This window comes from Pelodiscus sinensis, chromosome 32, assembly GCF_052426305.1.
Source record: "Pelodiscus sinensis isolate ZL-2025 chromosome 32, ASM5242630v1, whole genome shotgun sequence".
In the NCBI taxonomy this organism is placed as follows: Eukaryota; Metazoa; Chordata; order Testudines; family Trionychidae; genus Pelodiscus; species Pelodiscus sinensis.
Window position 1 is genome coordinate 3,492,079 of NC_143083.1, and position 26,047 is coordinate 3,518,125.

At 61.0% G+C, this 26,047-nt stretch overlaps 1 protein-coding gene across 3 annotated transcripts; it reads right to left on the reverse strand.

The window, feature by feature from the left end:
- Positions 1–687: 687 nt before the first annotated feature.
- On the reverse strand, positions 688–22,971 carry ABHD17A (abhydrolase domain containing 17A, depalmitoylase). 3 transcript variants are annotated; one of them, XM_075903233.2, is made up of 5 exons: positions 22,690–22,971; positions 18,848–19,383; positions 7,980–8,174; positions 3,337–3,516; positions 688–1,776 (listed from the first exon to the last, which is right to left on the reverse strand). In XM_075903233.2, the coding sequence occupies exons 2-5, from the start codon at positions 19,159–19,161 to the stop codon at positions 1,551–1,553; spliced, it is 915 nt and encodes a 304-aa protein (XP_075759348.1). In that variant the 5' UTR covers positions 19,162–19,383; positions 22,690–22,971; the 3' UTR covers positions 688–1,550. The 3 variants fall into 3 exon arrangements, with proteins under 3 accessions (XP_075759348.1, XP_075759351.1, XP_075759349.1); XM_075903236.2 differs by lacking the exon at positions 22,690–22,971 and adding an exon at positions 20,395–20,524; XM_075903234.2 differs by lacking the exon at positions 22,690–22,971 and adding an exon at positions 20,278–20,298.
- Positions 22,972–26,047: the final 3,076 nt, after the last annotated feature.

Here is a 26,047-nt window from a genome sequence, read left to right on the forward strand (position 1 = left end):
TTCACAAGCCTCAGCACACAAGGCATCAGAGGGATCCCCACCCTTCACGGGGGGAGGGGAGAGAGCAGGTCCAACGGCTGGTTCATCTCCCTGCCTGGGTACATGCTCCCTGGGGTCCTTTGGCAAGGCATTTTGGGTGCCCAACTCCCTCCAAAATCAACCGGAGCTGTAGTTGATTGGTGCCTCAGTTTCCCCTCTGTATAATGGGGATGAGCCCTGCCCCACCCCCCAGGGGTTAGGAGGATACATACATTAATGATTGTGAAGGGCTCGGATCCTGTGGGGCTGGGTCCCAGAAATAGGAGCACAGATCATCAGAGACTTGGAGCAGCCAGGGGCTACTCTGGCTTAGCCTGGGGGCAGTGTCAGCCCCGGAATCGGGAGGGCAGCAGAGGTGGCATAAAGCTCATGACCTGCCCCCTTTACTGTCGCCTCGCAGCCCAGAATGGAGCCCGCAAAGGGGCGCCCCAGTGGCTTCCCTCCGATGCAGAGAGGGGGCATGAGCCTGGGGGGAGGGCAGGGGTCTGCCCCTGCTAGTGGACGCAAGCTGCAGCCCCAAGCTCCTTGGGAGGAAAGGGGAAATCTGGCCTCCGGTGCGATGCCCCCCCTCCGTGCTGGGCTCTAAAACCATCCGAGCTGCGACCCCCCGAGGGGGAAAAGGCCCCAGACGGACACCAGGGAGCTGTCTTGTAAAATTTTACATCTTAAATCTTTATTCTTCTTTCCCCTCCTGGCAGCGTGGCTGGAGGGGTCTGACTGCAGACAGCCGGAGTAAAGAAAGGGGATGCCCCACGGGCAGGGGCGTCCCGTGGAAAGAGACGACAGGACGGACACCGGAGATTGGGGACAGCGCGCGTCGTGTCCACGCGCGCCCGACTCCTTTCCGAGAGCAGGGGCTGCTCCTTCCCAGCCGCGAGACCCAGCGTCATCCCCCCACACCTGGTCCTCACTGGTGTGTCGGCTCCAAGGGAACCTGCTCAGGGCCGAGCCCTGCTCCACCGTTCTGCTGCTGCTGCCCTAGGAGAGGCAGAAGGGGGGGGTGTCTCATGCAGTGATCAGATCCCTGCTAGGAAAAGGCCTCGGGCTATGGCCGGGACTCCGGGACGGCTGGGTGGCAGGATCCGAACGGCCGCACGCTGGGCAAAGGGGGCTCCTGAGCTGCTGGCGACTCTCGATGTGACGGGGGCCAGAACCCACAATCTCTGGAGACGGACTGAAAGCGGCCTGGGCCCGAGGCGCAGGAGTCAGGAAGGTGGAGCCGGGGGCCTTTCCCCAGCCCACAGTGAAGACAAGACGGGGACTCTAGCCGGGCTGGCCAGGCTGAAACGGGATCCGCCCAGCACGTCCCGTCTGCAGGGCCTGGCTGGGAGGCGGACGGGCCAAGCCCGGAGCACCATGCTGGGCCACACAATGTACAGCTGAGCACGCGCCGGGACCCTCCCGCTCGCCAGCCTCAGCGTGAGCTGCAGGCGAGGCCGGTCGCCCTCCTCTGGCGGAGCAGCAGGGCCCGATCCCCGCTCCGGACGCGAGGAAGAGGTGGCGCCGGGGGCTCAGTTGCGCTGGTTGGCCAGTTCCTGGGAGATGAATTTCCGCAGGCGCTCGAGGTACTGGCTGTACAGTTCAATGTCGTTGTGGCCCGCCCCCTCCACCCACAGGGGCTCCACGGCCTTGGGGCAGCGCTCGTACAGCGCCAGGCCGTGCGAGAAGTCGATGACCTCGTCTTCCGTGCCGTGGATGATGAGGACGGGCGATGTGATCCTGGACACCTTCTCGATGCTGCAGGGAGGAGAGAAGCAAACAGGTCCCTGAGCAAAGCCAGCCTTGCGCCGAGCGCCGCTCGCCACAAGGGGCGCCCCAGCCCAGGCACCAAAATGCAGCCACCTCTGGGGTGGAGGAGGGGAAGCAACCAACGGCCCCCAGCCCAGGACAATCGGCTGGGGGTGGAGGAACTGAGGCCAGGATACCCGGCACCTCCCCACCCCACTCTGAGCTAGGGGGCAAACCCCTCACAATAGGGGCTGCATCTTCCCTAATGCCCCACAGACCAGTGTTAGCGAGATGGGGGCAGAGCTGATGGAAAGGGCCTAGGGGGAGGCTCCACAGGGCTGGCCCATCAGGGTACGTCTCCGCTGCCCGAGGCGTCTTCTCAACTCGGGTTCAGAACATGCAACGGCTCAGCCCGGTCCAAAGCCTCTTCGCCGGCCTCGGGTCAGAACGCACCTTTCCTGCTCCGCCGTGCTCCCGCTCCAAGGCAAAACGGGGGCTTCTACCAGCCTGGCCTGTCAAATCCTGGACTCCCAAGTGGGCATCTGCTCTGACCCTCCTACACGCCCGGGCCAGAGATTCCCCCCGGGCGTCCTGCAATGAGCTCTGAACTCAGGCAGCCCCAGGGAACCGCAGACCGACAGAGCCAACCGATCGCCATGGAGACATGCCCAGTGCTGGAGGACCTGCTAGGTCTCTTGGCAGGGTTCCCCCGGGCTTTTCCTCATGGCACAGCCCCGTTCCTGGCGGCTTTTATAACTGGTTGGACAAACACCTGCCTTGGTTTACTTAGTTCTGTCTCAGCGCAAGGTGCAGACTAGCGAGCCCCCCAGACCCCCTCCAGCCCCCTTCTCCGATTGCTGCCTGTAACTGACCACGTGTGGACACAGCAATAGAACAGCCGTGGCCGGACCAGTTCGGGCGTGTCAGGCCACCAAACGGCAGTGGACATTTGGGCCCCGACCTGAACACCTACTCTGCAGCTGTACAGCCCTGTAGCCCGAGTCAGCAGAGCAGGGCCAGCTGGGGGTTTTCCTGCAGCGTGACCGTACCCAAAGGGCTGTCACTGGGCCGACCGGGACTTAGCAAACGTGCGGAAACGCCTCCCACGTCGACTGGGGCAATTACTGCCTGCTAGGTGCACTGAGGGCCCAACGAGGGCAGGGTGCTGTGGGTACAAAGCAGCGTCTTGCAGGCTCCTTGGGGTCTCACCATTGTGGGGGCGGGGGCCCAGGGCTACTTCTAGAGGAGAAACTGCCTTGGGCACCCACGCTGGGGCCCAGCAAGCATGGAGGCAACCCGAAACCGGGGTGGGTGGGATAGAACCGGTCTCCTTGCCCTTTCTGGGGTGGCTGGCTCTCCGGAAGGGCAGCCAGAGGGTCCCCAGTTTCCAGACACAGGCACCGATGGGGATAATCAAGCCTCCTACTGGGGTATCCACACAGAAAACAGGGCCCCCAGGCCCACCCTTTACCCACAATCCCTTGTGCTCCCCCCCACCCCGCCACGGGCCAGCTGCAATCGGAGCCCCCGTGGGATGATCCCCGGGCAGCCTGGGCGGGGGACACTCACTTGGGGAAGGCGTCAAAGCAGTACGTCTTCTTAGTGTCGGGGAAGGCCACCCGCATGCCCGAGGTGAGGGGCGAGTGCAGCACCACGGCGGCACACTCGTAGCGCGAGGCCAGGTCCACGGTGGGCACCGTGCCGATGCTCTGCCCGTACAGGATGATGTTCTCCGGGCTGATCCCGTACCTGGGCAGGAAGGGAACCCGCAGGGTTAACTCCCAGGCAGCCCCCTGCTCACACAACACAGACCCGAGCAAGGCACCGTCCCCCCCAGCCGGGAGGTGGGTGACAGGCCTGGCTCCCCTGCGTCAGCGAGGGGCCCCGGGCGGAGGACATCAGGCCGTGGATTCCCCCTGCCCACGGGGATCCTAGTGCCCGGGGGTGAGACCCAGACACTCCCGCCATGCCCCCGCTTATACGACAGGCCTCCTCCCTCTTGCTGTGCAGATCTATGGGGCACCGCGCTGGTTCCTGCACCGCGACTGCAGTCGGTTTCCCCCTCCCTACTACCCCCACATTACCCGCCCTGGGTCTGATCCCTCTGCCCCCCCAGGCTCCCACTCGGGGCCAACCTACACAGGCTGAGGTTGCCATGGTGACTGGCTTATCCCCTCTGGGGCTTGGGCCCTGCCCCTTGTACAAGTGGCTGCTTCCCCCCCCACACCCAGAGTCGAGCTGGACCAGCCTGAACCTGCCCCCCCCCCCCCGGGCATGCTGAGATCCTGGGCTGCCCTGGGTCCCTGCGAGCTGGTTCATCGCCAACAGCGAACGTGACCGAGCCCCGCCCAGACCCTTTGTGCGCAGGCCTGCGGGGCTGGCACTGGGCAGGGAAAGCTGGGGGGGGAGGGGGCTGCTCCAGCTCGGGGCACGGGCTCAGGAGCTGCTGAGGGTGGGGGGCAGTGTGGGAAGCAGGAGCAGAGGCAAGAGCAAGGGTGGGCAAGTGGCCCACAGCCGGCACAAGGGACTGCAGGGGCCTGGGAGGGACCGTGGGGGGCTCTGTTGTGTCTGATGCTCTCCGGCCCGGGCACTGAGCAGCCCTGGGGGGGGGGGCTGCAGCCCCCACAACGACGGCAGCTGGAATAGCCCAGCCCTGCCTCGGGCTCCCCGGCCCTCTCCCCAAGCAACGGCTGCAGCAAACCGCCCCGGCTGTCGGGGTTCTCCGCATTGCAGGGCTCCCCGCCCGGCTCTGACCTACTTCCGCCCAGGGCGCGGGCAGGGCGGCCTGCGGGACCCAGGCGGACGCGGTGCAATCAGCCACGTCAGCGGCCCCCGGGGCGCGCGGCGCTGGGGGAAATGCAGCTCGGCAGCCCGGGGGACGGAGCCTTGTTTACCCGCAGCCTGGGCAACAGCCGGGCAAGCGACCCGCCCCAGGCTCCCTGCTCCGGCTGGATCGCTAGGCCCTGGCGGGGCTGCTCTGGCCCCTCAGTCCGCAGCCTTCCCTCTGGGCGAAACACAAGGGAGCTGCCGGTCGTGCAGGGTCACTGGCACTGAGCAGGGACCCCCAGGGACAGGGGGTCCGCCTGGGCCATTCCAGCCGGCTCAGCATCTTATGCCAGGAGGTGTCCAGCCACTTCGCCCCAGGGCTGGCGGAGGAAGGCGGCTCCTCTTGCCGAGTGCCCAGCCCACGTCCTGCCTTCCCCCAGACCGGAAGGCTCCCCACGGCGCTGGCCGATGAGTCATCCTGGTGCAGAGACACCCACTCTGCCGTGGGGCCTGGTGCCACTAGATAAATCGCTGTCTTCGGCCTGTCCCTTCCGCCCCCCCGCTGCAGAGTTGCCGGCCCCGGCCTGGGACTGCCCAGGCTCTTTCCACAGGCAGCCTCCTCCAGAGGCCACAGGGGGAACACACCTCCCTGCTCAGTAGCGGGAGTGCGGCCGAGTGGGTAGAGCCGCAGGGAAACCAGGGAGCTCCTAGCACTGCCGCTGAGTGGCCTTGGGCAAGTCCCTGCCCCGTGCCTCGGTTTCCCCTGCTGCCTGGTGTCTCTCTCGTGAGCGCTCTGGGGCTGAGATTGCCTCATTCGGCAGCACAATCAACTGGGCAGCCCCTGCTCGGGGAGTTCTGCTCACTGGATTTCTACTCGGCTGGTCACACCAGTCCCCTCCCCGCCTTGGGTCAGGGAGCCTCCCGTCCAGTTCAAAGCTTCCGCTGCGCATCCTGAGTCACCCCCGGAGTCCTCCCGCCAGCCTCGCCCTGCCGCTCCAAACCAAACCGCCCAGGCCCTCTTCCTGCCGCACCAACGGGCACCAACCTCCCCCTGTGCTGGGCACCTTCCAGAGCGGCCCTGGGGCTCCCGGCCCGGCCGCCCTCCCGCCTGTCAGCCCCAGCATCCAGTCCATGCGGCCCCCCCTTGGCGCCGATCGGCAGGAGAAAGCGTCCGGGCCCCGCCCTGCACGCCAACTTGGCAGGGTTCGATTCCTGGTTGATCCTCCAGGATGCTTCCTGCTGCCACCTGCCCCCGCTGCTCCCCCAGCGGAAAAGCCCTCCGGACGCCACGATGACCCGCCTGCAGGAGGCGCCCTGCCCTCCGAGCCCCACTCACACCCTCCTGCTGCGCCTTCCCATCGGCAGCCCCAGCCCTGGCTACTCGGGGCAAGGGGGCCAGCTTTCGCCGGGCCTGACGCTGCCCCCACCCCTGCCCAGGAAGGGGGCGTCAGCCGCTGAGGCCCAGCCTCGGAGCAGAGGCTGCCACGGCGGTGGCCAGTTAAACCCACCCCCCGGCCCTGCCCTCCGGGAACTGAGTAGAGACCCAGGTGCCCTGGGCGATGGTCTAACTGGCCACCCCAAAGACAAGCCCTAGGGGTCCCCGGGAGCCTGCCCACCCCCACTGCCCGGGCATTAGCTCAGCCCTGCCCCCACCCCACCAGCAGCCTCCCCCAGGAGGCTCTTGCAAGTGGCTCCATCTTGTCCAGCGAGATTTCCTGTTTTCCACAGCGCAGGCCGCCGGGCTGTCCTGGCTCTCCCTGCCCCCACGGCCCTGTGCAGTGCCTGGCGCTGAGCTCTGTCTCCTCGGGGGCGAGGGGTTCCCTGCAGCCCGAGCTGCTGTGGCACCAAGGTGCCGTGTCGTGCGCCAGCCGGGCCTCCCTCAGGCCCCGACGAGCAGCCACGGTCACCCCTGGATGTCCCCTATGCCAATGCACCAGGCTCCAAAGCAGGGACCTCTAGAGCTAAAGGCACCACAGGGCTGCTACTGCCTGAGCGCAGCTCCCAGCTGGAGCAGTCACAGGCTCAGACCTAGAGCCGGGAGAGAAATGGAGCTGGGGCGGTGGAGGGGGGAGAAGGTCGCTGGCCATTCAGAAAACTCCAGAAAAAAAACGGTGTCTCAACACCCAAACCTTCAGACGTTGTGCAAACTGGCCAAGTCGGACGACTCACTCCAGACGTTTTCCTGTGCAGCCTTTCCTCCCCCTCCCCCTCCCCGAGCTTTGTTTGTGACACTCAAGGAACGTACGAATGGCGGAACTGAAACGTTACGTTTCAAAAGCGTCCCACGAACACCCCGCGGCTGGTTCGACGGGGGAGGGGGAGGGCGACCGAGGCTGCTTTTCTTCTGGCCAGGACAATTTGCCAAAATCAGAATTTACAGAATCTCTCAGTCAACCTGCATCTGCCTCTTTCACCGAAAAAAAAGAGTGTCCGTGAGAATTCCTCCAGGTCTCCTTGTTCCACCAGCAGCTGGGGCATCACCCACGCACCTGCGGGTGCTCCTGATGCTCTAGGGACCCCGCTCTGGCCTCGGTCACGGGATGCCGGGCTGAGAGGAGATCTCCCCGCCCTGCTTTGCCTGCCCTTGGCCTCAGCCATGTGCCTTTCGCTCTGGTGCGGATCTAGGCTGACCTAGGGAACTGGGGGACGGGGCTTCTTGCAGGTGGAGGGGCAGAGCCATGTGCTGCAGCCAGCACTGCCTTGCCAGCCCCCCCCGACCCCAAACAGCTGCCGGTTGCAGGGCTAGAGGATGGAGCCCGTGGGGAATCTGTAGAAACAAGACTCCCCGCAGCACTGGACGGTTCATCCCAGCGGAGTGCCCCCGAGATCCTGCCTCCCTGCACCTGGAACACAGCTCCCCACCCGAGTCTGGGTTCCACCGCCCCACTGAACTGATGGGGAAACTGAGGCACGTGACAGTGACGTGACCCACCGAGTTGGTGGCAGAGGCAGAAAAAGAGCCCAGGAGTCCTAGCTCGCTGAGGCTGAAGTCATAAGGCCACCGCCCCTCTGTAGATAGCTGGGAATTCTGCCCCTCTCTCCCCACATCCCCTCCCCTTACAGCCCCCTTCTCAGGCTTTGAAATTGGACCCTTTCCCCAGGTTCTCAAAGGTGTGGAGGGTTCCCGCCTGTCGCCCCCATTGTGCACTGCCCGGCCCCCCCGCAGAGGGGCTGTGCGACCGCAGGGAAAGCTGCCCTCCGACACCAAGTGCAGAGGGAAGCTGCAGAGATCTCCCCAAAGGAGCGCTCCTGCGGCTCCGGCTAGCTCAGCCGCGGGGTCCCTCCTCTCCACAGCTCTGCTAGTGCCCTGAGTCCTGGCCCGCAGCCCCTCTGCTCTGCCAGCACTGGGCTTCCAGCACCGAGCACCTGCACAGGACTCAGGGAAGGTCAGATCCTCCTGCACCCCCCCCCCCCCGGGAGAGGCCCGCAGCCCCGGCGGAGCGCACCTCGTCCTCAGGGCCTGCCAGGCCGCGTCGATGTCGGCGTAGAGATTCTTCTCCGAGGGCTTCCCCGTGCTCACGCCGTAGCCCGAGTAGTCGTAGGAGAAGATGTTGCAGTTGATGCGGGTGCCCAGGCCGATGTAGAAGCTGCACATCTGGCCCAGATCCACAGCGTTGCCGTGGGAGAAGAGCACCGTGAACCTGGCGGGACAGAGCCACAGGTTAGTGCCCGCAGAGGGGCAGCCAGAGGCCCAGGGACATCGCTGGGCACCGCAGGGCAAGCCCAGCACCGGCCGGGGAGCTGCTTGGAGCACCTGGCTAGCCACGGGCAGGGGCCAGGGAGGAGGTGAGGGGGAGGGGAGCTTGGGGGAGCCGGGGGGGGAAGAGGATGAAGGGGAGATCAGAGGGTAGGGAGGCGCATGGGGGGCTAAGGAAGGGTGCAGGGGGAGCCCAGGGAAAGGCATGGTGTTGGGGAGTCAAAGGAGGGGGGTGCGAGGCAGCCCAGGGAGAGGGCGTGAGGGGGGGCCCGGTGCCTTCCAGAGAAGAACCGGATGGGAGAACGGGGGAGATGGGAAGAGAACTCCTAACTCCAGCAGAAGGGAACCCCAACCTCTCCACATCACCAGCCCCCTCCCCAGGCCTGACCCAGCCCCTCCCCCCAGCTCAGTCTGACATTCTTCTAGCCCCCTGCATGCTCCTCATGGCACGTAGCCAGTACAGGCAGGGGGCTGGGCCCACCAAGCACCCAGGCCGATGCTGCCCCCTCACCCCGCTCCGGCCGCAGAAGGAAGCTGAGCCAGAGCTGCGTGGGGTGGGCTTTGTGGGCAGCGGTCATGGGTCGCTAGCTGGTGCTCTCCCCGCTGAGCTCGGCACCTTAGAGGGAGGGGAGGGGATGTTTGCAGGGTAGTTGTAGCCAGGGTCCCAGCAGGACCGAGAGGCAAAGTGGTGGAGGGAGCAGCCTTGACTGGAACCCTTCCATCTGAGCGCCAACTTCCTGGACCCCACGGTCAGCTCCAGCCAAGGGACCCTCCACACACCGACGGATCCCCACACCGACCTTCCCCGCTCCAGTAACACCCCTGGCCCCGGACACACCAGGAAAGCTGCTCTCTACGCCAGGCACCCCACAGAATATGCTCCGAGGAGAAGGCCCGGGTTACACACCGTAACGCACTGAAACTCGCCTTCACGCCACCAAACTAGGACACGCCGCCAGAGAAGCAGACTGCATCAAGGAAGGGGCCACCCAAAAACCCAGGAGAACCCGCTTCAATACAGAAATAAAACCTCTCTGACCACGCAGCCCTCGTTATCACCCGCCACCCCCCACTGGCATCCACACGGGGTGCCATCAAGCAGCCAGAACCCATACACCATGGGGACCCCATGCAGACAGAAATCCTTCCTGAACCCCCACTTCTGGCCTTCAATCCTCAAAATCACCAACAAACAAGCTCCCCCCAGACCAGGACACACCAATGCAAAGTGGCACCAGGCCCTGCCAGAACAACAGCTGCAAAACCCACAGCCCTATCTCCACTGATCCCCTCCCCTCGCCCTGCAATCCATCTTTCCAAATCCACGGGTCCCACACACGCCTGCTCCTCATGCCATGCACTAAATACCACAATACAGCTGTGGGGGTAAAACCAGACAATCACTTTGTTCTCCAATGAACTCACGCAGGAAATTGACAAAAGCCAAACACACCTACCACCCCGGGGGTGGACACTTTTCACAAAGCGATCGCTCCATATCTGATCTACTAGTCCACGTCCTCACAAAGGAAACCCACACAACGCTTTCAAAAGGGGAGCCTGAAGTCATAGCTTTGCTAGATGCTAAAAAGCACGGACGGCAGGGACCCTGGATATAGAGCTTATTACAACCATGTAACTGACTAACTCCCTCTGCGTGTCCTATTGCTGTAGAGGTGTTAATGGAGCACTGTGCTGAAATGCTCCCTTGCTAATCCAATGTCCCACCTTGCATTTTGCTGGGAGGACCTTTGCCAGACTGGAAGAAGAGCTGTGTGTGGCTTGAAAGCTTGTTTCTCTCCTCTGTGGAATCTGGTCCAATACACCATGTTAACTCCCCTGCCTCATCTCTTTCCAGTTACGTGCTCGAGGGTGCGGTGCGGTGCGGTGCTGTGCTGTGCTGCGTGGGGGCTTTTGGTACCTTTGTCAGATGGGGGGGGGCACATCTCCTCCACTGGCGTGGCGTGAGCATGGAAGTGCACGCGCTGCTCAGAGCGAGGACAGAGATGTAACTGTGAGGGGACAGATCTTCAAAGCCCAGCAGGGAAATGCAGCTCCTGAGCCCCCCACAGCCCAGGGGAAGGGAGGGGCAGGGGAGCCACATGCTCTTTGGATCCCAGCCACCAGAGAGATCAGAGATCCAGCACCTGGCACAGCGCGTCAGCAGCTAGACAGGGCTGGCGTCTATGAGGCTGCTGAAATTTACAAGGCGGAGAGGCTTGGCTGGCAGCACTTGCAGCCAGGCCAGGTGCTAACACACTTCCTCGGCTTCCAGGTAAAGAAATCCCCTGCAGTCCCAGCCTGTCCTAGCCATGTGCCGAACCCAGGAGCCTGCAGGGAAAGGTGGAGGCAGGGCTGCGCTAGATCAGCTTGTTCTGTTACTCCTGGTTTGGCTGGTGTGCTTGGCTGGGAAAATCCCACTTGGGCGCAGTTAGTTTCTCTCTTCCCCCTTCGTCTGCCTGCTCTGGGCCCCATCACTGCCTACAGTAGGAAAGCTCCAGAGGACAGACCTGAGGCATGGAGATCTTAGCACACACACCCTGAAATCCAGGGCTGGGGCAGCATGTGGGCTTGGATGCAGGGAGGGACGACCCCCGGCCAGACCTGGTGTCCAACAGCCGGCCTCCCACCAGCCACGGAGCACACGAACCGTGCGGGAAGGGGGCTGGGTGGCAGGTAGCCCGGCTGGGAGCATGGCCCCTAGAGCAGCATCAAACCCCAGCCGTCTCCCTCAGCTTCATACATGGACTGCACAAAAGCCTCCCCAGCTCTTCTTGTCCCCCCTCCCAGCCCCCCAGATCCTGTCTTGGTACGGGGTCCGGCTGATCTGGCTGACCCTCGCTACAATCTGATTGGGGGATCCTTGGCGTGATCTGGCTGGTCCAGCTGACCCTTGCAGTGGTCTGTCGGAGCTCTGGTACAATCCATCTGAGCCTTGATACGATCTAGCTGGTCCAGCTGACTTCTGGTAGGGTCTGTTTGACCCTTGCTTGCTGTGGTCCTTGGTAGGGTCCAACTGAGCCTTGATGCCGCCTGGCGGACCCTTGGTGTGATCTGTCAGACCCATGGTACAGTCTGGCTGAGTGTTGGTATGGTCTGGCGGACCCGTGGTACATTCCGGCAGACCCTTGGAATGGTCCTTGGTGCGGTCCGATGGACCTTTGTTGCGTTCTGGTGGACCCTTGGTATGGTCCTTGGTACGGTCCAGCAGATCCTTGGTGTGGTCTTTGGTACAGTCTGGCAGCCCTTTGGATTCCAGGATCTCTCCCCTCTTGCCCCTATCACCTGGGCAGCTTAGGCCAGCCCAGCCGAATTCAACTGTGCTCCAGGTGCCTCGGCCACCCTGCCTCCGGTGCCTCTCCAGGACCGCTGTGAGCAGCGTCCTGCGCCGGGCAGCAGGGACAGCCACCGTCACGGCCAAGGGCCAGGCTCCAGCTCGCCGCCCCAGCCCTGGCAACCATGAGGGCCAGTCAGACGAACACAGATGCGCACTGCCCCAGACGCACGCAGTGGGGACAGCCACGTATTACACTGCACTTAGCGCCGCCCTTTGCCCTCCTCACCGGCCCCTCAGATTTCACCCAGGGTGAAACTCCCAGGTCTGCCACCACTAGGCCTTGGACAAGTTACTTTCCCCTTTCTGTGCCTCAGTTTCCTTATCGGTAAATGGGGATAAATGACACCGACCTCCTTGGTAAAGCGCTTTGAGATCTTCTGATGGAAAGTGTTACATGCAACCAACCTACCCAAAGTTGATTCCTCTGGAGCAGCCATCCCCAAAATGATTCCACTGCGATACCCAATATTACTTGGCCAGATGCCCAGGAGGGGTAAATTTGGATTGACACCATTAAAGTTAAAGATGTGACAGCGGTTTCTCTTTCTGAGTTGTGCAGTGGTTCTCTTCGAGGTCCCCAAGTAAGACCAGGGCTCTATCATGCTAGCACTGCACAGGCACACGCTAAGAGACAGCCCCTATGCCAGAAAACCCCCGGCAGACTAAACAGACTAGGCAGATGAACGGCAGGGACTTGCTCAAGGTCATCCACAGATCAGTGGAAGAGCGAGGAACTCCCAGGACCCCAAAGATGCAATCCAGCACTCGACCCGAAAGGCACGGCTGCTTAAGCAGGCATTTTATACCACGTGAAAATATAGCTCTCACTTCTAGCTTCAAGGGGGCAGCAGCCACTACTGCCGGGGTCTCAGAGACCACGCCTGGGGCCAAGAAGAGACCCAGGAAGACTCGAGGGCTCTGTCTCAGGCGCTAAAGAAGGGACTTGGGGCAGTTCGCTCACTTGTCTCTACGTGGCCTTGGTGTCTGGCACAAGGAGGCAGCCAAAAAGGACATTGCTACAGGAAAAATTCCTGACCGAGGACTTGAGACAGGTGAGCACCTGAAACAGAGCAGCCGAAGACGACGACGTTTTCTATCAACCTAGCAACTGCCACTCGGAGACAGGGATCCACTACAGCAGTGGAAAAGCCCCTTCCACAGCTACAGGAAGCATCTACACAGCAATGCTACAGCACCTGGAGGGTAGACATGAATCATAGAACCGTAGAGCTGGCAGAGGCCTCAGGAGTCATCAAGTCCAGCCCCCTGCCCAAGGCAGGACCAACCCAACTCAGTCAACCCGGCCAGGGCTGTGTCAAAAACCTCTAGGGATGGAGATTCCACCCTCTCCCTAGGGAACCCAGCCCAGCGCTTCACCACTCTCCTAGGGAAATAGTTTTTCCTAATATCCAACCTGGACCTCTCCCACTAACTTGAGCCCATTGCTCCTTGTTCTGCCACCTGCCACCACTGAGACCAGCCTCTCGCCAGCCTCTTCGGAACCCCCCTCAGGGAGCTGCAGGCTGCTCTCAAATCCCCCCTCCCTCTTCTCTTCTGCAGACTGAACAAACCCAAATCCCTCAGCCTCTCCTCGTAGGTCATGTGCTCCAGCCCCCGAATCATTTTGGTTGCCCTTTACTGGACCCTCTCCAATGTGTCCACATCCTTCCTGTAGTGGGGTCCCAGAACTGGACACAATACTAAGACATGGCCCTAGGCTCATGCTGTTAACGCTGTCAAAGCCCCTCACAAATGCCCTTTCATTAAGCTTCAATACAAATGGGAACTGTACATCGATAAGGGACTTTGCCGTCACCTGCCACTAAGAGGCACCCACCTCTGGAGCGGGCACATGGCAGCTGTTTAACCCTGCACTGGAGCACTGTGTAAGTGTTCTGGACAGGAAGCGTGACTGCCCCACAGAAGGTAACTACCTAAGAGGGATTCAACTGGCCCAGGAGCCAGGTGTAACTGCCCCAGAAAGACCCACTTCCACCCCCCCACCAGGGGGCAGGACTGCCTCTGAGGAGGCAATACCCCATGTTGAATCACCGACCTCCGAAGGGCTCCATCCAAAGAGCCACCCGATTTGAGAGAGCTGATGCCCAGGCCTGCCAAGCCACAGGCATCCCGCTGCATCTCTGCCGTAAGAACAAAGGCAGCGACAGAGGAATTCCAAGGCAGCTGGGAGGAAGCGCCCGGCTGTGCAGAGCTTACGCAGCAGCTGCGGGTTGCTAAGCGCAGCCACAGGCAGGACGAACAGCAGTCGCCAGGGCAGGGCACATACAGCACGAGGCCTCAGTGCCACTCCCTGGTCTGCCCTTCGCCAGCTGTCAGGGCAGGGAACTACCAGCAGCAGAGTTTTAGTGGTTTGGGGTGGGCCAGACACGTCCCATTCCAGCCTGCAGGGGGCAGCGTGGAGCCTCGGAGAATACAGGAACTCAACAACACCTGGTGCAAAGGTGTCTCTGATGCTGCCTGGCAATACTGGTGTTCGAGGAAAGGTGTCTGTCACGCCGCCTGTCACAGAGAACACAGGAATACACCGGAACTCCCCATGTCCTGGCATCAAAGGGGGACGACACGGTTGAAAAGCAGCACCATGGGGTGTGCAGGAGAAAAATGCAAGTGGCCAGCAGGTGCGGCAGGAGCTGGGGGTTGTGGTACCATGCAGACCTGTGCTTGCTGGGGTAGGTGGCTGGCGGGCCAGGGCCCTGAGCTGCTCCAGCGCCTCGGGGGCAGCCTGTCCGGCAGGTGGGGGCAGCAGAGCCCAGAGGGGGCAGTGCCTCGCGGTCCATCCAGCAGCTGCTGCTGCGGCACGCTGACTTCTCCGAGTGGCACATCAGCCCGGGGACAAAGAGAAGCGGGAGCTGCTGCGAGTGGTGGGGCTGGCGGTAAGTCCCTGCCCGTTGTGCTTCGCCCATCCCTCCCTCAGCCCCCCCGAGTCTTCCTGCACCCTGGGTCAGCCAGTGCCCCCCAGATCTTCCTGCACCCTGCCCTGCCCCATGCAGGGGGGACATGATAGCGGTTTTCAAATATCTAAAAGGGTGTCACAAGGAGGAAGGCGAAAATTTGTTCCTCTTGGTTTCTGAGGACAGGACAAGGAGTAATGGGCTTAAAGTGCAGCAGGGGAGGTTTAGATTGGACATTAGGAAAAAATTCCTAACTGTCAGGGTGGTCAAATATTGGAATAAATTGCCAAGGGAGGTGGTGGAATCTCCCTCTCTGGAGATATTTAAGAACAGGTTAGATAGACATCTGTCAGGGATGGTGTAGACGGAGCTTGATCCTGCCTTGAGGGCGGGGGGCTGGACTCGATGACCTCTCGAGGTCCCTTCCAGTCCTATTATTCTATGATTCTATGATTCTATGCCTGTCCCCGGTGCCACCGCTCGCCTGTCCCCCCTCGCCACCGCATCCTCCCATCTCTGCCTCTCTCAGCCCGCTGCACGGACGCGAGGTGGGGCTCAGCTAGCCCATATAATAATCAGTCTTCATGATGATGAGAAAGACACTCAGGAACAAGAACCTAAACTAGGGATCTGAAGGATTAGTCGACTAGTCGCTTCCTCCTCTCCTTGCTGCCTCTATCAGATTAGAAGCAGCAAGGGGGAGAGAGAAGAGGGGGTACATGGAGCATGAGGCCAGACCCCGGACTGCATGCGGCGCTGCCGCTCTGAAAAGCCACGTGCAGCCTGAGGACCGCTTGGGTATCCCAAGGCTGCACATGGCGTTCCAAAGTGGCAAAGCCGTGTGGAGCCCGGGACTCCCCAGCTGACCCCGGGCTCCGTGCAGCGCTGCCACTTTGAAATGCCATGGGGAGCCCGGCGTCAGGCTCCTCCCGGCATTTCAAAGTGGCAGCACCACGTGGAGCCCGGGATCAGCTGACCCCGGGCTCCACATGGCGCTTTCGCCTTCGAAGTGTAGCCACAGCCCTATCGACTAATCGAATAGTTGATGCAAAATTCATCGACTATTCAATTAGCCATTACCCAATGCTTAACATCCTTTACCTAAACAGCAAGAAACATACGGGCAGGTGGGGAACTAGTGATATTTTACTTGCCCATCACAAATAGTCACTAGCCCAGGCATAAGAATCATAGAACATTAGAACTGGAAGGGACCTCGAGAGGCACCAAGTCCAGTCCCCTGCCCCCATGGCAGGACCAAGCACCGTCTAGACCATCCCTGACAGGTGTCTGCCTAATCTGCTCTTGAATATCTCCTGTGATGGAGATTCCACAACCTCCCCAGGCAATTTATTCCAGTGTTTAACCACCCTGACAGGCAGGAAGTTCTTCCTAATGTCCAACCTACACCTCCCTTGCTGCAGTTTAAGCCCTTTGCTTCTTGTCATGTAGAAGGCTGGTTAATATTTAAGACACCCTCCATCTCAGGATTGACGGCAAAGATCTAGGTGTCTACACGTCAAGATGTTATTCCGAGAACAAATATTTAATACTGGGCTCGTCAATCTAGCAGAGAGAGGCCCAACACGATCCAATGGGTGGAAGTTGAAGCTAGACAAATTCAGACCGGAAATAAGGCCTGTGTTTTCAACGGTGTGAGTAACTAACGATTTACCAAGAGCTGTGGTGGAGTCTCCACCGTCTATTTTCAAACCGAGATGAGAGGTTTTTCTACAGGATCTGCTCTAGGGATTATTTTGGGGGCAACTTTCTGGCCTTCGTCATGCGGGAGCTCGGACTAGCGTACCCCAGTGGTCCCCAAATGCCCTTGAATCTATGGTTCTCTGATGCCAGAACAAACAGGAGAGGCAAAGCAGGAAATAAAGACATCACATTTGTGTCTTTAAAGCTCTTCTGGTTTTGCCTGTTAATAAATACAATCTCTAACATTTTAGACCCCAATTTGCACAAACATGGCTCCATTGGTTTTATGATCACAACTTCAGACACCAAGGGAGGCCTGGGGGATCAAGCTACCAGGTGGAATCCTGTTTCTGGCTGTCTTCTAATCTAGACCCGGCAATGCCCTTCTGGAAGATGCTTTAGCCCAGGGATTTTCAACCGTTTTTCACTTGCAGGGTCCTGAACTATTTCAAATGGAGGTGCAGAGCCATTTGGAAATCTTACAGCTGACGGCTCCCAGGTCAAAAGTCACTGTTCTATGGCAGCAAGAACCTTTCATGGACCCCTTAGACACAGTCTGTGGATCCCTAGTGGCCGAAAACCACTGCGTTAGCCACGCACAAGGGACTGGGCTCGATACGGGGGTCACGGTGCAATGCTCTGGCCCACGATACAGAGGAGCTCAGACAAGACGTTCTCAAGGTTCCTTCTGGCTTCACACGCGATGCACCCAAATCGCAGCTCAATTGACGTCAACGGCAAAACTCTCCCTGGCTTCTGCAGTAGCGGGACCCCAGGCCATGGGCGCCAGAGCAGGGGTCTGTCAAACGGGGCACCGGGGGCTGGAAATCACCGACGGGCCTGAGCCATGAATTCTCCTCCTGAGGGTCCCAAAGCCCCAGCCCGCTCCGTATGGCTGTGTGGGAGGGGACCCCGAGACCGGACAGGCAGTGGCTGAAACCAACACGGCGCGTGTGGCGAGCAGTCCTGGACACCAACGGCTCCTCCGCACAGTACAACCACAGCCCACCCCACCCTGGAATCACCGCCCCGTCCGCCCTCGGCCTCACTGCTGCCCGGGATCCAAGGATGGTTCTGGCATCAGGGACACCGACCCCCCACCGGACAGAGACCGCCCAGGCGTACCCAGCGGAAGGAGAGGCGCCGAACAGAAGGCAGCCCCAGCCCTTTGCCCGGACTAGGGAGCCGGAGGTGTGGGTGGGGCTGGAGGGGAACGGGTTCATTGGCACTGACATTCTGTGAGCTCATGGGCCTCCTCCTAGGCTCCTGCCAGGTCTTCTTGGTGCCCATCCCATCACGGAGATCCCGCCTCCAAGGGACACGGCTTTGGTGCCGCAGGGCCAGGCCCGGGCAGGACAGCACGGAACGGAGGGCGCTGGGGTCGCTGGGTCGGGGGTCACACGCTCTGGGGAGGAACCTCAAAACCTGAGCAGCTCATGGACTGGTGCCCCCAGTGGCAGCAGGGTCAGAACGGGGGGAAGATGCACCAAGGCAGACACCCGACCAAGTGTGGGGTCTCTAATCATGGCATGAGCAGCACAGAGATCTGGGGCAGGGGCATATGGGGGTGTGAAAGGGCACAGAGGTTTGGGGGTAGGGGGACCCAGAGGTCTTGGGGGAGGGGCACAGAGGTCGGGGGAGGGGCACAGAGGCCGGGGGAGGGGGTGTCACTGGCACTCCTAGCTCCAGGGAGTGGCTGGGTTCCAGGTGCGAGTCAGGGCCTGGTACGCCCAGACTCAGCGAACAAGACTAACAAGTCCAGCTCACTAAGCGGGGGAGGGAGCAGGGCTGAAGGTCGGTCGGGGTGGGGACAGAGAGAGGAGGCGGCAGAGCTGCTCCACAGTGCATGAATAAAGCTGCAGCTCTCTCTGCCTTCCCCTGCTCCCAGCTTGGCCAACTGCACCAAGGTGCCAGCAAGCCGGAGTCCAAGTCCCTGCACTCCCATGAGGGAATACCAGCCCATCAAAGGTGGACCAGGCCTCGGGACCTGGGACGGCGGCTGGGGCTCCCCTGCGAGCTGTGAATGTGTCCAGCAAAGGGGCAGGCACCCACAGGCTGCCCGGGCAACTCCAGCCCAGCCCAGCCCGGCGCCTGTACTCAGCCTCACCATCATTACTCAGTAATCCTCTGTCCTGTGCCAGCAACATCCTTTGAGCATCACAACCCATGCTCTGGCCTAGCATTATTTCTCCCATTCTACAGATGGGGAAAACTGAGTCACGGGGTAGGGCGATTAGCCCAAGGTCAGCAGCTGGGCTGGGAATGGACCCCAAGAGTCTGGACACCACGTCCTATGGCTTCATTACCTCCCTCCTTCCCATCTTTTTATTTAATTCCATCCCCAATTCAAATTATGAGCAAAACAGCGTGTGCCCAGGCCTCTCCAAATCCCTGAGACTGGGGCATTTCCCTGGGGAAGGTGCCAGATTTGGCCGAGTTGCTGCAGGCCAGGAAGTCGTGCATGTCGGAGCTGCAGAAGGGCAGGATGGCACCCTGCCCCCTACCCCCCCCCCGGCACCGGCTTACCAAGGTGTCATGGGCAGAGGATTTGCAGATGCGCCCAGGCCCTGAGTTGGGAACCCTGCCCCCAGCGGTGTCCACACCCACGGTCGTGCCCTGCATGGAGAGCTTGGTGCCCAGACCCATGCGCGGCGTGCCACTCACCTGGCACCGGGCACACAGCGGATATACATGCAGCCGACCCGGTTCCCACGGCCGCTCTTGGTTAGAAACACCTCGATGGTGTCCAGCTCCCGCTGGGCGTACTGGAAATCCGCCCGGTCCGTCAAATGCAGCTTCCATCGCCCTGCCGCGCCTCCTCTCAGGGAAGTGGTGCTGGCGCTGCCTGCGGGCTCCGGCTCGGGGACGATGGCATACGTAGGCTCCGGGGGCAGGAAGGCCAGCTTGGCTGCTATCCGGCTGGGGCAGGGCGGGCAGCAAAAGAGGCAGCACAGCTCGCTCACCGACAGCCCGTTCATGGCAGCGGCACCGAGCGCCCAGTGCAGTTTATTTTTCAGTTTAACAAATAAAAATCAAAAGGATTTTTTAAAAATGAGCAGGTCTGGCCTGGTCACAGCCGGTCTCCTCAGCCTGCCCTCGCCGGCCGTCAGAACCCACGTGCCTGGCATGTCCTGCGCACCGTGGTGCCGGTCGAGGCGGGGTCGGCCGCCCTCGGTCCATCCACGCCGGTCAGCAACAGCCTAGGGCAGAAGCGGGTTGGATAAGGAGTCAGTAAGAAACTGCATGCAAAAAAAAGCATCCAGGCCTACATTGTGAAAGTAACACAACACACTATTGCACACTGCGCACCCCGCCCCAGAAAAACACACAGCACAAATGTGCTATGCACACCCCTCCCACATACCTGTCCAGAAAAACACACACAGCACAAACAATACACGCTCCTCCCCAGAAATATCACACAATGCATGCAATACACACTCTTCACTGAAAAACAAACACCATCCATCACCTCACCACACAACACATGCTTTACACATACACCTTACAACCCTCTTGCTAGAAAGTATACAACACACCACAAAATATGCGACCCTCACTCCAAACCCCACAAACCACAACACACAGCCTCTCACCAAAAATGGCACAATGCACACTCACACAACACTGTAAAATGCACAAAGCACACTCATACAACACACATACACTCATAAGAAACCCACAAAACCCACCCACACAATACACTCACCAAAAACCACCCACAAACACCCACACAACGCACCACAGTCATTAGAAACCACATGCAGTATGCCCACACAACACGCATCGGTCATCAAAACACACACACAGCACACATGCCCTCATCGAAACCCACACAAACCCATCTCCATGCTGGGCTCCACTCACTGAAAACCACACACAGTTCACCCACCCAACATATACCCCACACCAAAAAAACCACACACCGCACATCTACACAATGCACCCAGAACCACACATACACCCAGACTGACAACAACCACATGTAAGCTGTACCATACATCTATGGAAGCCACACTCTGACCAATGCACACCCATTGGTACACACTTACTGCACCTCAAACCCCACACAGCACACATCAGCCAATGCCCACCAAGGCCCTGATCCTGCAGTCTGATGACTGCCGGATTCCCTGCCCCCACCCACTCAGGCTCAGCTCAGATGCTGGAACACGGGGCTAGCATATTGCAGGTGTGATGCCCATACGCACGGTCGCGGCACCACATTCACTCCCGCAATTCCCCAATGCCCAACACGCCGGCGGGAATTCTGCGGCACACGCTCCCAGCCAGGAGGCGGAACTCAACGCACAGCCAACTAATGTGGTTCCTGCAAGTCAGGGCAGAACCTCCCAACGGAGGAATGTTCCACTAGCCTAGACCCCGAGGAATTCCTCTCCAGCTGCTTCCCTCCTTCTGCAAGGCTGGGAAAGCAGAGGAAAGGGTGGAGGGAGCGCGAGGCCTGTGCCATTCAGCATGAAACAGGGGGCTTATATGGAAATATTTCTCTGCCGAATAACTGCCCATTCCCCCCCCCCCCCCGGGATCCCAACATGAATGGATTCTCCCGCTCCCCCAGTGTGGTGCTTGTTTTACATTCAGGAGCAAATTCTAGCCTCACCCCAGTGTAAATCCCCAGTTGCTGTGCAGTCGGGGGAGTTCCTCCAGATTTAGGCCTGTGCATGCAAGAGCAGCGCATTGGGCCTCTGATGTGACCTCCCCCTGCCTCTCAACACAAGCTGCCAGGGGGCTGGAGGAAGATGGAAAATCATCTATCCCCCTCCCCCGCACTGCTCCCCAAAACAACAGGTCCCAATATCAGCATCGCACTTCCATTCTTCCCCCCTGCTGGGAGAGGTTTGCTCTGTGCAGCTGCTAGACAGGAGATTCCACCCCCCAGCAGAGAGATACAACCTAGAGAACCACACCTGTCCACGCAGAGATACGCGTCCGCAACAGAGACCTTAGACGCACGTGCGGCGGCACGACTTGTCCGCAGGCCACGCATGCATTGCTTCACCGGACGCGTGTGCCGACCCACCAGTACACCACAGGCAGCGTAGAGACCACGCTCAACCACTAACCTGTGCTTGTGTTTTGCAGACACATGTGCCAGAATACACCGTCCTGCACCCAGCCACCAGGATCCCAGGCACACGCCTAAGTCTGCTGCACACAGGCAGGACAGAACGGCAGCATCCACACTCCAGGCTCACCCCCAGATCTGCCCATACCTCAGAAATGCAGGATAAACCCTCCACCCCCACCTCCTCCTGACATGTCTCCATACAGCCACTGTGTGTTACACTCACATACCTGGCTGTGCTAGACTCACACACACACACACACTTATCTAGACGGCAGGCCCAACACATGTCAGTGTCTGTGCTACAGAAACACTTATCTGCGTCCCCAGACACACCCGGAGGGTGACACTAAGCGGGGGAAGGACTCAGCCAGGGGGGAATCCAGCCAGGCAATGGGCTCCCCCCCCCCGCCACACGCACACACTCCGGTGCTGGGGACGGGCCCGCACCCCGCACGTCAGGAGCCAGCGAGACACCCCCCCCCCCCCCCCACACACATCCTGCAGGCGCGTCGGGGCTGCTGAGCAGGGCAACTTCGGAGCGGTCAGGGCGGGGGGAACCGGGAGCTCCCCGGATGGGGGGGGGCGGGGGAAGGGAAAATCAGCTGCTAATGCTCGGGGGGGGGGGGCGAGGTGACTGCAGCTGGGGGAGGCGCGGAAGAGGGGGGGGCTGAATGTGCTCCCAGATGGGATGGGGCAGCGAGGGGCGGGGGACTGGCAGTGGAAGGGGGGCTGCCGGGGGCCGGACCGGGGGAGCTGGGCAGGCCCGGGGATTGTAGCGGACCGGACCGGTTGCACGGGGCTGGTCCAGGGGCTGCAGGGGGCCGATCCGGGGTTTGCAGGGGGGAGGGCTGCAGGGCCGGGTGCTCCCGGGGAGGGACTGCTGGGCAGGCCTGGAGGTGGGGGGGGGGGCTGCAAGGGGCCGGGCCGGGAGCTGGGGGGGGGGCTGCAGGGGGGGGGACAGGGGGGGGGGGCTGGGGGCCGGGCCGGGAGGGGGGGGGGCTGCGGGGGCTGGGGGGGGCAGGGGCCGGGGGGAGGGGGGGGGCAAGGGGCCGGGCCGGGAGCTGGGGGGGGGGGGGCTGGGGGGGGGGGCACAGAGGGGGGGGGGAGCTGGGGGGGGGGGGGCTGAGGAGCTGGGGGGGGGGGCTGCAAGGGGCCGGGCCGGGAGCTGGGGGGGGGGGGGGCTGCAAGGGGCCGGGCCGGGAGCTGGGGGGGGGGGCTGCAAGGGGCCGGGCCGGGAGCTGGGGGGGGGCTGGGGGGGGGGGGCAAGGGGCCGGGCCGGGAGCTGGGGGGGGGCTGCAAGGGGCCGGGCCGGGAGCTGGGGGGGGGGGCTGCAAGGGGCCGGGCCGGGGGGTGCAGGGGGGGCTGGGGGGGGGGCAGGGGCGGGCCGGGGGCTGGGGGGGGCTGCAGGGGCGGGTACCTGGGTCTCGTGTCGGTTGCGATCTCCCGAGCGGGCGGCGGGTCAGGGCTGGTGCCGGGCCCCGCTCCGAGCCGAGCCGGTGCCGGGCCCGCTGGCGCGCTGAGCAGCTGGAGCCGGGCGCTGCCTCCCGCATCCCCCCCGGGACTCCTCCCGGCCGGGCCCGGCGCGCGGCGCTGCTGCTCCCGGACGCTCCAGGCTCCTGGGCCGGGGCAGCCCGAGTCTCCGCCCCGCGCTGCGAGCGGCCAGTGGCGGATGTGACAGCAGCGCCGCCCGCACTGGAAGTGACGCCTCCTCCGGAGTCCTGCTGCCCGCAAAGCCCCCGGGAAGGAGGAGCAGGAACCTGGCGCAAAGACGTGGCGGGGAGGAGAGAGCCCGGGCGGGGACCGCGCGCCCTGGAACGACCCCCCCCCCGCAGGGACTGCATGCGCTGCAATGACCCCCCCCTCCACAGGCACTGAATGCTCCCCATGCTGCAGCGACCCCCCCCCCCCGGGAATTGCATGCTCTACGCGCTGCAATGGACTCTCCACAGGGACTGCATGCTCCATGCGCTGCAACCACACCTCCCCCTGTAGAGATTGCATGTTCGCTGGTCTGCAACACCCCCCCCCGCAGGGACTGCATGTGCTGCAACAACCTCCCCCCCCCCCGCAGGGACTGCATGTGCTGCAACACCCCCACCCACAGGGACTGCATGTGCTGCAACAACCTCCCCCCCCCGCAGGGACTGCATGTGCTGCAACAACCTCCCCCCCCCCCGCAGGGACTGCATGTGCTGCAACAACCCCCCCCCCCCGCAGGGACTGCATGTGCTGCAACACCCCCACCCACGGGGACTGCATGTGCTGCAACAACCTCCCCCCCCCCCGCAGGGACTGCATGTGCTGCAACAACCTCCCCCCCCCCGCAGGGACTGCATGCTCCATGGACTGCAACGATCCCCTCTCCCCCCCCCCCCCGCAGGGACTGCATGCTGCTCAGGCCGCAACGACCCAACCTCCGCGCAGGGACTGCATGCTCCACACGCTGCAGCAACTCCCCCCACAGGGACTTCATGCTCCATTGGCTACAACCACACCTCCCCCTGCAGAGATTGCATGTTCGCTGGTCTGCAACACCCCCACCCACAGGAACTGCATGATGCATGTGCTGCAACCCTCCTCCCCCGCAGGGACTGCATCTTGCACCAGCTGCAGTGATCCCTCTCTGCAATGTATGCAACCAGGGGTGCACGCTTCGTGCAGTTTGTGTATGTTGGATGCATAACTAATAGGCTGCAGCAATTCCTCCCTCCCCCACCCCTCAGCAGTGTTTGCATGGCTGCTATTTCCGTGCTTAATTGGCGGAACTATTTACCCCTGCCTCCGTTTGCAAGCCCAAGCTTGCTTCATTTGCAGCACCCAACCCCCCTGTTGCCTGCAAGCTGTGTGCATGCTTTATCCTAGGATCCCTCCCCCCGCCTGTGACTCTGGAAGCTGTGCAAAATGGGGTGGTGGGCTACTGTACTGACCTTTTCCCCACTAGGGATGTTAAATATCGGTTAATCGAATAGTTGATTAACCTCTTGAATTCTTATTGGTTATGTGACTATTCTATAGGCCCCAGGGGCGGGGCCAGCAGCCAGTGTGCTCCAGGCTCACGCCTGAGGAGCCCCCTGCTGCTCCGTGCTGCTGCCTCTGAATCAGAGGCAGCAGCGCGATGTGCCAGGCAGGAGCTGGTCTGCCAGGGGAACTGATTTAAAAAGTGATACAGAGGCAGCAGTGCAAGGTGGCAGCAGCCCCTGTCCAGGGGAAGGAGGGGGAAAGAGGTCTCAGCTCCCAGACCTGGCACAAGCTGGAACTGAGCAGGGCTGCTCACTGGCTCCTACTACACTTTAAATGCAGAGCCGCAGCAGGGGTAGGTCCCGGACCTGGTGCAAGCCAGAACTGAGCCGGGCTGCTGGCCAGCCTGCTAAAACATGTACTGGCAAAGGGGAGGGGGGGGCAGATGGGTGTAGTCTATGGCATTAACCAATAGAGTTGCCAGATGCTTTCACAAAAAATTCCAAACATGGCAGGGAAAAAAATTGGTTGAGCAAAAAAAAAGAGACCAAACTTGTTGAGTGGGGGGGAGGGGGAGCTCACTCCCTGCTCCCCCTGCCAGACGCAGCAGGGCAAAAATGTCCCTGCCAGCCTTCTGCCTGAGAAAAACAGAAAACACCGGACATTGCACCGGACGTATCCAGTGTTTTCTGTATTTTTTTACCGGATTGAAGACGCAATTACCGGACTGTCTGGGTGAAAACCGGACGCCTGGCAACCCTATTAACTGATCAGCTTTTGCTCATCGGTTAATCAAGTTTACTCTTCCATCCCTACTCCCCATTGCCGTATTTGCAGGCTGGGAACAAGATTGTGCAGGAATGTGGGCGACAGAAGCTGGAGTCTGCTTCAATTGCTTTAAAAACTCCACAAGAAGAGGCCACTCAGCTCCGGCAGGGAGCAGAAAAGGCTCCAGCATGATGGGCACCATCCGGTGTGCGAGGCAGGGGACCCCCATTACAAGCCCACCAGCTGCATCCCCCGGGCCATGGCTGGCACGATCCAGCCAGCATCCCTGGTGAACCAGGGATAAAATGACACACAGCAACTTTCTGAAGCTTTTTATCTGTGGAGCTCACGGCACTTTACAGAATGGGAAACTGAGGTGGGCAGGTGCATGTCAGCCAGGGCTAGAATGTAGGGAGGTGTCTGGGTTCTCTTCCTGATGCTGCTGGGTGACTTTGGACCAGTAGATTCTCTGCCTCCCCAGTACGTTCTACTTAGGGTGTGACTTGAGGACAGGTACTGTCCCTCACTACCTGGGTGTATAGCCGCCTGTAGGCGCTACCCTCACACAAATAACAGCTCTCCCAATACCCTCCCACCCGTACTGCCTTTTGCCCCAGTGTCAATCAGTTTAAATACACCCCTGGGCTACGTCTAGACTGGCATGATTTTCCACAAATGCTTTTAATGGAAAAGTTTTTCCGTTAAAAGCATTTGCGGAAAAGAGTGTCTAGATTGGCACGGATGCTTTTCCGCAAAAGCACTTTTTGCAGAAAAGCGTCCGTACCAATCTAGATGCGGATTTCCACAAGAAAGCCCCGATCGCCATTTTAGCTGTCTACACTGGCCCTCTTGCGCAAATACATTTCTGGAAAAGGGCTTTTGCTGGAACGGGAACGTCAAAGCATTTGCGCAAGAAGCACTGATTTCGGACAGTAGAACGTCAGTGCTTTTGCGCAAAATCAAGCGGCCAGTGTAGACAGCTGGCAAGTTTTTGCGTAAAAGCAGCCGCTTTTGCAGAAAAACTTGCCAGTCTAGACGCAGCCCTGGAG